General features: G+C 33.8%; 2 protein-coding genes across 2 annotated transcripts in view; one reads left to right on the forward strand and one right to left on the reverse strand.

Annotated features, from left to right (window-relative positions):
• Positions 1-12,083, reverse strand: part of LOC113226437 (unc-112-related protein-like) — a 66,808-nt gene extending 54,725 nt beyond the window's left edge. The window contains exon 1 of the mRNA XM_026459052.1: positions 11,758-12,083. Within this exon, the coding sequence (XP_026314837.1) occupies positions 11,758-11,903 (146 nt within the window). The 5' untranslated portion in view covers positions 11,904-12,083. The remainder of the gene's footprint in view (positions 1-11,757) is intronic.
• Positions 12,084-12,725: 642 nt separating this feature from the next.
• On the forward strand, positions 12,726-15,545 carry LOC113226549. Its single transcript, XM_026459213.1, has 3 exons — positions 12,726-12,801; positions 12,945-13,994; positions 15,093-15,545. The coding sequence occupies exons 1-3, from the start codon at positions 12,741-12,743 to the stop codon at positions 15,452-15,454; spliced, it is 1,473 nt and encodes a 490-aa protein (XP_026314998.1). The 5' UTR covers positions 12,726-12,740; the 3' UTR covers positions 15,455-15,545.
• Positions 15,546-15,780: the final 235 nt, after the last annotated feature.

Raw genomic sequence — 15,780 nt, forward strand, 5'->3', positions numbered from 1 at the left:
TATAATTTACTTTGACCATGTGACAACCAATTTTTTGCATGCCTATCTTATGGCGAAACATGTCTGTACTCACTATATTAATTTGTTATCTTGACCACCATGTTTGTAGCAAATAAATGATTTGATTTGCCTAACTCTCTCACTAAATGATCTGACTAACCTAACCGTAAAATAATACCGTCATTAGAAATTTAGACAACGATGTCGATCTCCATTGTAAGGACGACAACAATCACATGTGATACTACATCACTGATCGAAAACACAGACAAGCACATACCCTATAAACCTTCCAAGCCCAGTGAAGATTGACACATCTTGTGTATATAGCGGGCGTACAAAAAAGTTTGTTTTTAAATCACTTTTTCTCTATAGCAGTCTCCACACGGTGACACATGAAACTATTGATTTAAGTGGCGTACAGCATCACACACGACAGTCGCATTGAACAATAATGCTGTAAGCCATTCCATACAGACAGCTAGTCAACGCTAAAGTCGCATATCGCTGCGACAAACGGCGCCATGTATAAACAGCTTAAGAGTATATACTACGGCAGCCCGAATTCAAATGTTTCCCGTACCAATACGGTTGATTATGCTTAAGTCGAGAGGCAAGGACACAGGCTTCATTTCAGAATTTATTTTTTTACAAACGAATTTGAAGCCATATGAAAAATGTATATCGTATAATAAACGTGTTCTATTTAGTCCAGCTGTTTTTTTTTTTGTAAAATTTAGAGGTAAGTCTGTTTTTTTTCTATCATGAAAATTTGTAGGAATCGTGTTTACACACACTGTATAGTAATCAGTGTACATCCTCAATATTACTACACATTTTTTCCAAAATCATTGATTCAACACTTTCGTTGTCATGCGGAATTAGCCAAAGCCATTTAAGGTTGTATTAACTTTTAAATATAATATGAATGACATTTGTTGTTCTGGAAGTCTTTGACGTCATCAAGTTATTTTTTTATTTTAATGCAAGTCATCCCAAATGCCCTAGTACTTCGTAATTGCTTCAGTATGTTATGGAGCCAATGAAGGTAACAGTTATAACATAAAGCCTGGTATATCAGCAATTTCTGTGGGCAGTGAGATTCGCATAAGAAGCCAGCAATTAGCTCGAGTCAAGGAGGGGCGGAATGCGCGCGACCGTTAGTGTCCGGCTAACTTGACACTTACAGCTTATAGTAAGAAAGTCACTTGTCTTTGGATATGAAAACAGACTTAACAAAAGAAATACTATTGTATCAGAAATTAGAATTGCGCTACAAATTATTTCTCCAATTTAATCTAAATGCTTTCTCTAATCAACTAAGTTTTTTTGGAAGCATGAATTGGTAGATTTACGATATATTTCCTCAAATTGCAATGCATTTATCTCGAAGTCACACCAACTAATAAAAAATACTACAAGAAATGAAGGTGGCATGTTGCTTCTTGATTGATATACTGTAAAAAGGGCTTCTATGTCTGACTCAAGGCTTTCGATCAGAGTACGGCAGCTTTATGAGCCTTAACGGCACTTAGATCAAGTATGATTTGTCAAAGTAGATTGCAATTGCTACCAACAATAATATCGTACAATTATTTGAATCTTCTATTCCCTTTTGTATTGTCTATATTTATTGAGATCAAAGAAGCTTATAATTTTCCATTATTTTTCGAAAAAATTTGATATCTAAAGACAGTGTAAAGTGGAATAAGACGGAGTAAGTCCATTACTAATGTTATGAATTCTTGTAATTTAATGAATATTATTGGAAACGTTATTCCCAAAGGATGGAAACCTGTTGTCCTCAAATTCAGGCCTGTCTAGGCATCAGCCTCCCACAATATCTGTGGATTGGTGCATTATAGCACTTTTATTATGTTAATTAAGATGTATAGTGCTGAGAAATAAATAATCTTATTATTTACATTAAATTCGTTATTTATTATGTTGTTCATCTGCGTAAAAGATTGAAAAGAATCCCTTTTCAATCCTTTACGCAAGCACTGTTCAACCTTATTGCTCGTCCCTAAATAATAAAACAACAAAGCGGTCTACATCGGTTTATCGACAAATAACAAATCTCAAGTTATTCAATATCACACAGGGTATATTATGGCGGTAAACGCGAGCCCTAACCGCGATAGTGACACAGAGGCTTTATTTAAAGATAGAATCTCATACGTTATCGATAGAGATAGTACACCCCTGTGCACGTGTTACGCAGGGTCATCAACTTGCTCAACTTTTTCAATGCCCTTAGGGTAAATTTTCCTTTTCGCCCATAGATCTTTTATGAATAGCTACAAGCGTTTTACATATGGAGTTCTTAGGAATTTGCGATTGTTACACATAGGAAATTATACTATTTTTTCGGATACAGATTACGTTTATTTGTTTTTCCAAACAAACGAACGTTTACAAGTAGGTATGCAGCCATGGGTCCTGTAAAGGCCCCGAAACGTTCCTTTGTTTTCTTTGTTCTAAATTCCTATATCAGTCTTACAAGTATTTTGCATAGTAATATAGTCTGAAATTAAAAGAAAAGAAGAAAAGGTACAAATTACTTATTAATTTCATTGGATAGTATTCGAAAGAAAACAACGTCACTTGTTTTTAATTTATTAATGGCAATTAATGAAATTGCTATAAATTAAACTTTACAAATTGTGCATCCTTGCTTTTCCAACATTCTGATAAAAATAATTGTCCGGATAAGCTAATGGAATTTACCCGGTACATTACTAAGTGTTGCCAGATAAGAGTTAATTAAATTCAATTTGTTACCGAAACGAAACAATAACTGTGAACCTCCTTGTGCGTTCCGTGTATAGCCATCTATAGTCAATTTAAGTATGCATGGTTACGGTCGTAAGTTTTATTATGTCCCTTATGGTTAATGCAAACTTAAATGCTACTTCAAGGGCCGAACAGTTTAATCTTCTATTAAATATTTACATATTAAAGTTTTAAGCCGTTATTGACTAAATATGTATTTATCGAAGTATTGTATAATCGATTATAGCAATGCTTCTGAGGTAGTATTGCGTTTGGCATTTAACTATGTACTATCGCGGTGAATAATATTCATTTTTGAACCTACATTAAATATTGTTCTTGGCTGAGTACACAAATATGTGCTTAAAAAAAGACAGAAATTATCCTGTTTCACATTTTACGCACATTGTTTTTGTATTTGCGACATTAAAATTTAAATATATACACATAATATAATAATTATAAATAATAATTATAAAATATTTCTTTATTTAGGTAATACACCCATTAATCAATTTAACATTACTTATTACATTACATTACGTAGATATTCAATTGAATTTATTTAAGGGAAAATTATTATTATTAATGAAATAAATAATTAAGAATTAAATTAAATTGAATTTACATTACAAATAATAGTATAATTATGATTTATTTATTTATATTTAAAAAATGGAGTGTTCGCTTACAAAGTAGCACGTATAGCATATTATCCTTGCAATAATATTGGCTGAACTGCTCACTCTCGTAAGAAAAGACCAATGTCAATTTCGTATTTTGCCGAAAAATCATCTACTCTATTCACGGCCAACATGTCAGACGCACTACACCATAATAATATAATAATCTTTCTTGACCAAAAACAGGATTACATTAATATGCCTTTACACTATAGTACTATATTTCATAATGTTATTTACTATACCAGTGATTTCTCGCGGTCCCTGCACTAAATATGTGTTTGTATTGCTGAGACCCAGAAAGAAATAACTCGAACAATCGTGGCTTTTCAAGTGCTTACCAAACGCAAGTACACAGATTAAGTACTCGGGTAGTATAGTCGGTAATAGCTATACTTAAGGACTATTTTATCTCAAGACGTTATCTGTGCTAAAAATACAAAGTCAATGCCCTTCCTCGTCATCAGCATAGAGAAACAATGAGCGGATGATAACGTTATCTACGCGGAGAGGGGGGCGGAAACAACATGGCGCTCGGGACGTGCGCCAGCGCATCCGTCAAGGCAAAAGATGTCGATGGTTTTGTTTTTTTAATGAGGTTAAGATGATGAAGATGACGTAACTATAAATATAAAATACGTTCTAAAGATTTTTACGACCATTTTTCTTTTTTTTGTTTTTCAAGTATGACAATGCGATTTGGCAGTTTCGAACGGGTCGTTTTACTACTTGGTACAGTTGACGGACTTTGAGCGTATTCCGTAGTTCATCCATAGTGGGATTTGGTGCTGCTCCTGATACTAAAACCAATTATTATCGAGTTCTTAGGTTTTCGCGATTGTTACACATAGGAAATGAAACTATTTTTCCGGATTTAAATTGCGTACATTTGTTTTTTTTTTTTCAAACAAACCAACGTTTCGGGCCCTTTACAGGTCCCATGGTCACGGTTGGCTGAGGTACTACACTCATCAAACATTTGCATTAATAATAGACATAACTGGTTGATGACTGTACCTATCACCTCAGTCAAAGGGCCTGGAACGTTAGTTTGTTTCAAAAAACAAATATACGCGATTTAAATCCGGAAAAATAGTTTCATTTCCTACCAATTATTTATTTAGATTATTCTTTCTGGACGTGCAAATTATTATAAGTTCGAGATAAGTTAGTTACAATTTTTTACTTTATTTTATCAATATTGGGCACGGGTCCACCACACTGGCTCAATTGTAACTTCACACTTTCTGCAAGTGTTGTGAACCTATTTCGATGCGCAGGGTTCAGCACGAAGTTTGCCGTCACCATTAGCGATAGGTATTCAAACAAAACATGTGCCTTTGTAACTTAGAAATAAAAGTCATATACTGATCCTACAGGAATTCGTACCTTCGACTTCAACATCTCAATCAAGAAGCAACTGTTCCCCCACTGAGCTATTACGGCATTTTAACTTTTATAACACTTCTGAATTATACACAATGACCTATCATTTTTATTTAAAAAAATAAAGGTTTTTGATCTGACGTGGCTGAAACGGCCCATTCACTACCTGCATGGCAGTCCGCCGCGCAGGCAGGAGACTGCTCACATACTATCCTGCGTAGTCATATGGAGTCTCGCAGGACGCATTGCAGGATTGCAGGATGGCTTGCACGCTGTGACTACATTCATAATCCTGCATTAATTGGCGGACTGCAATTCAGGATAATGAATGCCTTCTTTTAGAGACTGCGACTCAAAACGAATAGATACAACACTATTTAATATCTCTACAATAGTTATTTAATAAACATGCAGACGACATTGACTATTATGTAAGGGATATTACCAAAGGTTACGTAAAAAGCTTTAGTCTAAAGCTAGATATGCCGTTATCTTATCTAACAAAATATATGATAAGAAACACGTCGATTTTTTTTGACATTTGTTTATTGTACAGTGTCAATAAATATGTTTTCGAACTTACGAGTGTTGGTGAAGGAACAGTTGCTTTTCATTCGAGAGGTCGATTTGTCCAATCTATATTCCTGTACCTATAGATTTTTTTCATTTCTAAGTTATGTACTTTTTAAATGTTAAATGGGAACACCTCTGGCCAACTGCGAAGGAAAACAGCACGATGAAACCTGGAGGTAGAAGGTTCACAACGCGTGGAAAACGTGTGAAGGGGCCTGTATGGCGGACTAGGGCCTAAACCTCTCCCATAGCTGAGCCTCCTGCCCAGCAGTGGGTCATATAATTACGATGACAGGGCTGCTACAATTGCAATGATAACAAAAGCTATATAATAATTATTATATTTAGTTCAGAATGATTATTACTACTTGCAATAACTACCAGATTTAAAAAAAAACCGGTTACCGGTTCGGTTTGGGTATAATCAATAAAAACCAAAATGGCAACACTAAAAGATATTGGTAGGTTCTCAGAAAAAAAATAAAGGGGATGGAAGTGAATTTAACGGGAGAAAAGTTATCTTTTGAAAAGGATACACGTATAATAGTAATATTTATTTTATTGAACATCACGATGTTTTTACTAGCATGATATTCATATGTGTTTGTAGCCACTGTTATGCAACAGAAGCTGGTTCGAGTGGAGTCAGATCGAAGGGATTTTACTTTGTCTTTGTTCTATCTTTGTATCAATAACAATTAAGTACTACAATTGACTTAGTTAAACTATTTCTATTTCCTTTTTCCTCCATTTTTCTATTTATACATCTTAGGTAGAATCGTGATTTTGTCTAGGGCATCAATTTCTGTTAATCTCTATCAAATCTGATAATTTTATCGATAGCTTTTATTTTATTAGAGGTGTTGTGTATGGAGATTGAAAAAAAAAAATAGTTGTTCTTGTGTCCGCCAAGTTCTTGAGACCGCTATACTAATTGCCATGCATTAAAATTAGACATATCTGTTTGATGCAGCCGTGGCCATAGGACCAATAAGGAACCCGAAACGTCGGTTTCTTTAAATAAATAAAACGTGTTTTTCAATCTGGGAAAAACAGTTTCATTTCCAATGTGTAGCAATAGTGATAATCGAAATATTCGTATTCAAAGTTGTTATATATTTTACAAGGCGACTGTTAACACGTACCGTAAAGTCATACTTGAAGTAGGTTTTGTAATGCATTATAAATTTATAATCACCAATTTTGGAGCTCAGATTACGCCATATCGAAGGTGAAAAGACTCGGCTGACATTGAATTTTCTTTTAAAGGAAAGACACCGAAGTTTATTAAGGTTACGAGGATTAATATTACGATATTCAAGAACAACAACACGCTTTATGTGTTGGTCATTCAATTGACAATATTGTGCGTTATCCTTACATTGTATGTTAAAGGAAAATCTTTAATTAAATTTCTTTACTTCGTGTATACCCAGAAAAGGTTATATTGGTATATACATTTAAATGAATCCTTCTGTTTGTCCAGTTGAATTAAAATCGCGTTATGTATGTTGTACCCAGCTGCAGCCTGAATGCTTATGTCTTGTGTTGTGTATTATAATACTACAAAGAAAAAGATACTATTAGTAATATAATAATAAAGCCAAAGAATCCTTAAAGGAGTAATGTTCAGTTTTTGTTCTGGATTATCTAAGGACCACCCTACAAATGGCACAGACATAAATATATCTGATAATAATAATTCAAACGTCTGTCGCATCTCACGATTGATGTGCAACTGTCTCGAGGTCCCTTTTTAAAACAGGCATTTAATTACTTTTTGTCTTGGAATATGGACCGTAACGCTCTATTGTTAAAAACCTTTAGAAAATTAACTCATTAAACGCATAATTTGTCTTTGAAATAAAAATTTGGTCGGTCATATTTCAATGGTTTAGTGAACAACGCTTTTTAACGAATGGGGTAATGTGAAAGTTCAATAAATAAAATGTTGTAATTTGAAGTTGGAGGTGATGTATGCGACGCTAAAACTAAACCTCTTTGTTTAACAAAATCGCAATCGTGCCCACATTTTCCGTAACAACAAACAAAAGAACAAAAGTTTTTTTTTAAATGGTACGAACCATAGAATGAAAATAAAAAAAAAAATTCACGTAATGAAACAAAAATCCGTACGGGTAGGTGCATTTGTTTAATCTACTGTAGGGTAATTTTCCGAAAAAATTCAACTATTGGGACTTTTTCCAGAAAAAATCTGGCAAATATGGCTTCAATTATGATCTACATTGAGATATATGTTTTGAAGTTTTATTTAGCGTGAATTATAAAATAAAATTGTACAGCTAAAAGTAAGAGAGTAAAACGAGATTTAGGGTCGTATTCCAGAACTCTACTCAATGTTCAAACTTGAGTATGATTTCAACTACTGGAAATACAACCTTAATGGCAAGGACTTGACTATGATTTCTAGTGCTACAAATCATACTCAAGTCTTGACTTGAGCATTGAGTAGAGTTCTGGAATACAACCCTTAAAATGATTGGACAACAGTGAAAAAAAGTATCATAGATAGAAATAAATCTTTATAATGGCTACATCGTTTTCGTTCAGTATCTTCAACTTTTGACAGGTGTTAACTGTGGAAAACTGTTATCAAATATTTATTTTATGAAATATATGAATTGTCAAAATATACATTTTTTCAAAACCCAACACTAGTTTAGTCACTACAGTAAATAGTATTTTATAAACATCGGATTCAAATGTAACAGTATAGTAATATACCAAAGCACGGTTAGGTTATGCAACATAGTAATTTACGTCATTTGTAAAAGATATATATCTTGTGGTGTCTACAATTTATGTACAATAAGAAAGAGCATCTTACCAAATATGGTGTAGATGGAATTATTAAAGCAAGATGGTGGCAGAGCTGCATGTTTATGATGCAAGTTTCTTCAGATAAAGACATAAATAACAAGTGGATAGAGCAGACTTTGCCGTATGGATGATATGAATACTTCATGCTGAGTCTTAAGTTATTTGAATTAAGTTCAATGGATAACATTCGAAAAGTTAACATTTGCACATTGACATAATCTTAGAGGATGGAAAAAAATAAAGGAAGATATAACAACCAAAAAGAAATAAATTATTTCATTCCCTCTAAATTAAGGTAAGAAGTACCTATTAAGCATTTATTGTCTTTGCTTTGAAAAAATATGAACTTTACAATTAAAAGTAAGTATATACGTGAGGCGCACTCTAAGTTTCCTGAATGAATAAGAAAGAAATACTATAAATGGTCAGAAATGAATTTATTGTTGCTCAAAATATTCTCCGTTAGCGTTAATGCACTTTTTCATACGAATGAACCAATTTTGAAAACATTTATGCCACTCCTCAGTGACAATCTATGAAACATATTTTTCATATTCTTCGACAGCTTCTTCAGGTGATGAAAATAGTTGACCGCGTTACTGGTTCTTGATTTTTGGAAATAAATAAAAGTCACAAGGTGCCAGGTCGGGACTGTATGCAGGATGGCTCATAAGGTCAACGTTGTTCACCTTCAAAAATTCATTTGTCTGTCTGGCCGTGTGAGAACTGGCATTATCGTGGTGCAAGATGATACGACGTTTACGGTTATTTTTACGGAGTTTGTTCCGATTGAACTTCCGGCAAACAAATGGTCGTGTACCAATCACTATTCACGGTACAACGATTCTCCAAACCAATGGTAGCCACGTGTCCAGTTTTATTTAAAAAAGAAGCAATCATCCGCTTAGAGGCACTTTGCACGCGCGCCACTTGGGTTGGTTTCGGCTCATCTCGAAAGACTCATACGCTCGATTGCTGCTTTGTTTTGGGATCGTAACTATAAATCTATGTTTTGTCACCCAAATTGCATGCATTGCATGGCATTGCACCAAGTCACGCGATCCGTTTTTTGAGCCGCAGTCAAATTGTGTGGGATCCACCGAGAGCACAGTTTTTTCACACCCAAATGTTTGTGTAGTGTTGATTGTATTTGACTCATGCTTATACCTAAAGACGCCTTAATCTCATGGTATGTCACATGCCTGTCTGTTTTGATCATACGGCGCACAGTATCGATGTTTTTGTTGTTCACAGCTGTGGACGGGCGACCATCACGATATTCGTCACTGAAATTTGATTTGAATTCTGCAAACCAGCTATAAACAGTCGTCTTGCGTGCTTCATCGCCAAAACCAGCTGGAAGCCGAGCGAAGCTCCGCTGAGCTGTTAAGTTACACTTGAAGTCGTAGAAAATCATACTACGAAAATGTTACTTCACAAGTTAAATCCATGGTGATGTATACAACCAATTTCTAAAATGAAGCCACAATGTAAAAACAAGTGACAGTCAGATGAAACAAACTGTGTTTTACAGCCAAAGAGTTCCATTTTCAAATGTTGTAATTACTTTTTAAATATTGTTTATGTAAGTGGCCAGTTCCGGAAACTTCCAGTGCGCCCTATGAATGTGTTAATGCAATCTCTAAATATTACTGGAATGTATCCAGCTTTAGTTGAAAGTGAATAAATTATTTTAAGTATTTAGATCATCAAGTATCGATATCATAAGCCAACCAGGCAAATTGGACCAGTTTGCTCCATAAACAAGTCTTTTGAATAATTCATTAAACTTTTGGAGCAAAGTGGGCGAATTGGTCGCCATTTTGAAAGTAATTACCATGAGTAGGTGCGTTGAAATTTTGTATTCTGATCGCTTGGGAAATGTAAATGACTTGCTAAAGATAGAATGCCTTGACACCATTTTAAAATTTTTTGTAAACAACTGAAGCAAAATGGCTTTTCCTTAGTTTCAAATTGGATATGTTGACATGTATAATAATCTTAACCATAACATAAAATTTAATTTGACACAATTTTATTCTGAATGTTTTGTTAACAGCTTAGGAAGTAGTACACAGAAGATAACACCTCTCTCTGAAACTACTATAATTATTTTGTTGTATTTTCTTTTATGTTTAGTTATTTTTGCAATGACTAAGATGTATTTAGAAGAAGTTTTGTAATTACGAGTATAACCAATGATATAATTAATTTGTTTTAATTTTTTACCTTTTATTTTTATTCATCAACAATCATGTTTAGGTCAATATATTTTGCCTATTTCAACGTCTGTTTATAAGTTAAGAAATGATTTTATAAAGTATGATTTTTGAACAATTGTACAATGCATTTCCCCATGGAATTGAAGACTTGCATAGTTGATCGGTAGTTCACCTGTAGGCAAAAAACCCGTCTCCGACGACATATCGGCCGCGAAGGACGCGTGCCTGCGTACGCGCATATTACCTCCCTTTCCAACTCCACATCTATCCCATTCGCACATTCGCCCTTTTAAATCAAGCTGTTGCTTTTATTATCAGGACCAGTCAGCGAACTGGATATGGTTCTACAGAATTATGAATATTATGAATATTGATATTAATGATTGATGTTAATGATTACTGTCAAGGAATAATGTCAGATGCCAGTGTCATCATTTGTACTTAAGTTATTGTTCTAAATTGTAGGGTTATGATGGTTTTAATGTTTTTATGTTAAGATCTCTGAACTCATTCTCAATTCAGATGTTAAGTATTGTATATATATGTAATTAAGTTATTATAATATCTTCCTTGAGTAATTATAACATATTTCTTTGAGTAATTATAACACACTTGAGTAATTATAATTATTATACCTAAGTAGTTGATTGGAAATAAATTTAAAAAAAAAATTATATCACATTAACCTACGTACATACTATTCTTTCTATATTTCATTTTGTTTAAATTTAACTTTATATTGTATACTTACTGTGCATTCTGATGTGGTATTATTTAAAAATGTATTATAAGGAAAATTGTAAGAAAATCTTTTTTTGTTTGTTTGTCTACACACTTAAATTTACGCAATATTTAAGTACCTACGTACTCAAAACATCGGAAATATAAATTTCTGCTGACAAAATTCCGTATATATAATGCTGACTAGCATCAACTATTACATTACCATCTAACTTCCAAGCTCACATGAGTTGGTTTTATACTTACAATTTATCAGTTTGCTTATCTTATCAGTGTGTAAGCGTAATAGTTGTGCAAGTTTGTAGATAATTTAGAATCGAAGTTATAATTCGTATAAACATTTTACAACCATCGCTTATAACGTGGTATGTAAACACGGGCAGAAATAAATAGGTAAACAAAAGACGATCTCACAAGTAATACCTTTTTAAAGGTGACTCATGCGGTAATAAATACAACGGAATGTGAGAAATGTTTGTCGCAAAAGCAGTTCTGAATTTAAAAGCTAATTTGGCAGATGTAGTGACCGAAATATCTTACCGAAGCTCTCCGTCAGTTTCAGCATAACCCCGCCAATGTGCATGTCTCCTTTTACGACCATAGTTCTTTTTTCGCTGAGGTCAGTGACGTAGATCGTGAGGTTCCACGACCCGTCGCCGACGATCTCCCCATCAGCCAACATTGTGTCTGTTTATTTAACACCAGTTCTTGTTCACTATACACTTTGCAGTCACTTCCGAAAGTTCATCGTGCTCCACAATACACGTCCACACAACTTTCGTGAGTTCACGCAACTGAAGACAAGTAGTACGTACTCTGTGACTGCGACTGAGACTGACCGGGCCGAATGTCCGTGAGAGGCGGGGGAGGGAGGATGCAAGGCTCCCAGCCCCAAGTAAAATAATGTTCTGTGTACACTACTGTAACTACTACACGAGGATTTCGGCACAACGATTGTCGACGATATAAATGAATGACAAACGACAAACAGCAACTGGCAATTAGCAGCAAAATCGCTTACAAACTTTGAATACCTACTTATTTATCGAACTTATTGTAGCATTTATACGAGCACTATACCGGTCCTACTTGTATGATACTAAAAAATGGTAGCATTTTTCTTATAATTTAGCTAGCAACAAAAAATAACACGAAAACAAACTTTGAGAAAAACGAGAAGAGAGGAAAAAAAATTGGAGTAAGAAGGCCTAATAGGTGGTAGTAGTGTAGTGAAAAGAAAAGCAAAATATTTTTCCATAGACATTAAAGATTGACCAACGTGGATTGGATTGATAATTGACAAACGAGGCATAAAAGAATGAATGAATTGATTGAACGACGTAAACAGTAATAAAATGACAGATAGATCTTGTATTAGTAGGATTAGTAGATTGTGATATGATCTATGATTGTGATTGTGAGTTGTTTATACGTACCGTACCTATAATTTTTGCAGCAACGTAGAATAACATAATATTCTGTCACATGTAGTACGCGCACGTGATTTTTATGTTCACATATGAATAAAAATAATTTTTCAACGTCGACCACAATGGTTGCAACTAAAAGCAATCACAAAGGTAGTTTATTTTCCATATGCTATATATTCTTAATGTTCTAATTCTATTTTCTATTATATAGACTGTCAGTGTGTAGATTATATCCAGTAGAATATTGTGCAGCGTTTTATTTCCATACTTACGAGAAGTTTTCAATATTTCAGTGATATCGTGTTCAACACCTGAGCATCGCCAAGAATCGCCATCAAGAGACAGTGACTCGCTTTGCGACTCTGAGGCAGCTAGCCCGGTACCCTTTCTGTGCACGCAAGACGGTTCTGAAGGGGAAACAGATGTTGTGTGGAACTTTTACACACCGAAATCTGAACATGCAGCCAAATCACGCCTTAAAAACTCCACACCGCTCAGTAGAAAGACTAGAAAAATAATAAAAACTACAGTCATTGAAAAGCCTTTGCCAAAACGAAGAACCCTTAAAGCAACACAGAAGAAAACTGAACTATTCCAAGACTTAATAGAATTAAACGAAAATTTGCATGAATTGATGTCTAAAAAACCAAAAGCTGTAATGGAAGAGAAAAGGAAATCGGGTAGTGAAGAGGATATATTCAGCGATTCAGGTGATAGTTCACCTAAGAGTGGTTTCAGAGCAAACTCTAGATGTTTAAGAAGAAATGTGCTTAGTTCGAAATTCATTAAACAAGAGGCTGAAACTGCACTGGAATCCGATGATTCCATGAATGAGTGCCTTGTAAAAGCCAGCCAAGTTGTCGAAGAGAAGATTTTAAATGAAGAACCTACACCTGCTAAGAGACTCTGTTTAGATATTGAATCAAAATGTCCAAGTCCCAATAAGCCGAGTTTAAACTTCAAAATGGATCATGATTCTATGGATGCAATTTTGAACAGCATCAAATTAGACTCTCCAATTCTTAACAAGACAAAGACAAATTCGTCTCGATTAATAAATGACTCTTTTGACAGTTTAGTCGGAAACTTGAATGACAGTGCATTGGATCGGTTAACACAAATGCCGTCTAAGGCAAATAGGAGTAAATTAAATTCATCTACAGATTGGACAGTACAAGAAGTTGTAGTACATGACAGTAGTCCGATGTCAAAATCATTTTTTGGTCGACACAGTTCTATGCCAGAGTCTCCTATTGTTGCTGAAATAAATAAACCTTCTACCAGTGGGATGGTATTTGGGAGATACAATTCTATGCCATATGCTGATAAAAACAAGAACGCAGGTAATATTATAATGCACAGTAATTAATTAGAACTCACAATCTTAATGGATTATATGGATATAGGCCTGAAAAGAGTGATGATATGGTTGTAAATGTACATTATGACATTTTCAAAAATTGTAAAAAGTATGTCAAAACCCATTGCGATGAATACACTAAAGTAAAATATTACAAGTTATTATTAATGTAATATGGAAATGCTTTAACATTACAAATTAATATTGAGTAGTCTTAGCTTCAGTTCTTTAATAACATAACATTTTCCATTTTAATGGAATAATCATTGCATTGTGGGTATTGGTTGGTACATACATGGTAGTACCTCTGCACTCATTAAACAATTGCTACGCATTGGAAGTATGTGTATTTTTAAATTTTTATGTGTATTTGTAAACCAACATTTCGGGCCCTTTATGGAAACATCAGTTTGTTTGAAAAACAAACAAATACATGTGATTTAAATTGGGAAAAATAGTTTCATTTCATATGTGTAACAATCGCAAAAACCTAAGAACTTGATGTATGTATTTTTATTTTTTGCACAGTTCTTAGGTTTTCGCGATTGTTACACATAGGGAATGAAACTATTTTTCCAGATATATATTATTATCTATATGTATATTAAGTAATAAAATAATATGATTTACATATATATTAAAATATAGAGCCCATTACCATTTTCAAATTTTCACTGTTGAGAATGGAAGAGGAATCAATGGTGTGTTTTTTCAAAATTTTAAGTTGATGAGTTTATGTTACATTATTAATTTTGGAATTGAAATAATTTTTTTTTTAAATCAAAATTGCGTGTATTTGTAACCAAATTAATGTTTGAGGCCCTATTCGTTATTCCGTTCCATGGTCACAGCTAACTGCTGATAATTTGTTGTTCTAAAACGCGACTTATGAATAATTATTTTACTGTAGAATGCATGTGCAAAATTAGTCAATGATAATGGATTAAAAAGTGTTTGGTTTGACATGGAATGACTGAGTTGTATGAGTTACTAAATAGTACAACTTGAATAGAACTTACAATATGTAGGTACTTATTTCAAAATTGTCATAATAATATTAATACTTTTTATCTTTTATCAGGATATTCACCAACAAGATGCACTCAGGAGGAGATTAAGAGAAAACATCAACAAGCCAGAGAAAAACTTCTTGCCAAAAGACTTTTGCCTTTCACTTCTACTCAACAGAGCGTTCATGTTCTACCAACCCAGGTGTCACATCCAGTATCTCAAACACCGAAGAAACCATTCCAACCTAAGGTTGCCAGTTCCATACAAAAATTTAATAACTTAAAAAAAAATCCTTTGCCAAATAACAATGTAAACTTAAATTTAGCACCACAACAGAGTGTAACCAGTTCAGCAGATATAAAAATGCTGATTGAAAAGAAAAGGCAAGAGGCATTAATGAAGTTACGACGACGGCAACCACAAAAGCCATAAGACTTGAATTTTTGATATTTATTTAAATGGAAATTATGCGTTGTTTTATGCCTTGTGATATGTAATCTAGATGTGTTTATGTAGAGATAAGATGTAAAGCTTTTTATAATCCTAGATGTGTATTTTCTATTTGTATAGGATGCCCTTTTTAATGATTGGTTATGCTATAAAGGATCAAATCCAATGATTTTATATACCTACTTGGATAAATCGTAAATCATTTACATTTACAACAGTTTTAGGCTCCGATTACAAAACAGTAGGCAGATGGTGGAGCATTAGCAACAAATAACAAACGTGATGTGAAGCCGCCTATTACTTATAGG

This window comes from Hyposmocoma kahamanoa, unplaced genomic scaffold (assembly GCF_003589595.1).
Source record: "Hyposmocoma kahamanoa isolate Upper Pololo Valley unplaced genomic scaffold, ASM358959v1 192, whole genome shotgun sequence".
Lineage (NCBI taxonomy): Eukaryota > Metazoa > Arthropoda > Insecta > Lepidoptera > Cosmopterigidae > Hyposmocoma > Hyposmocoma kahamanoa.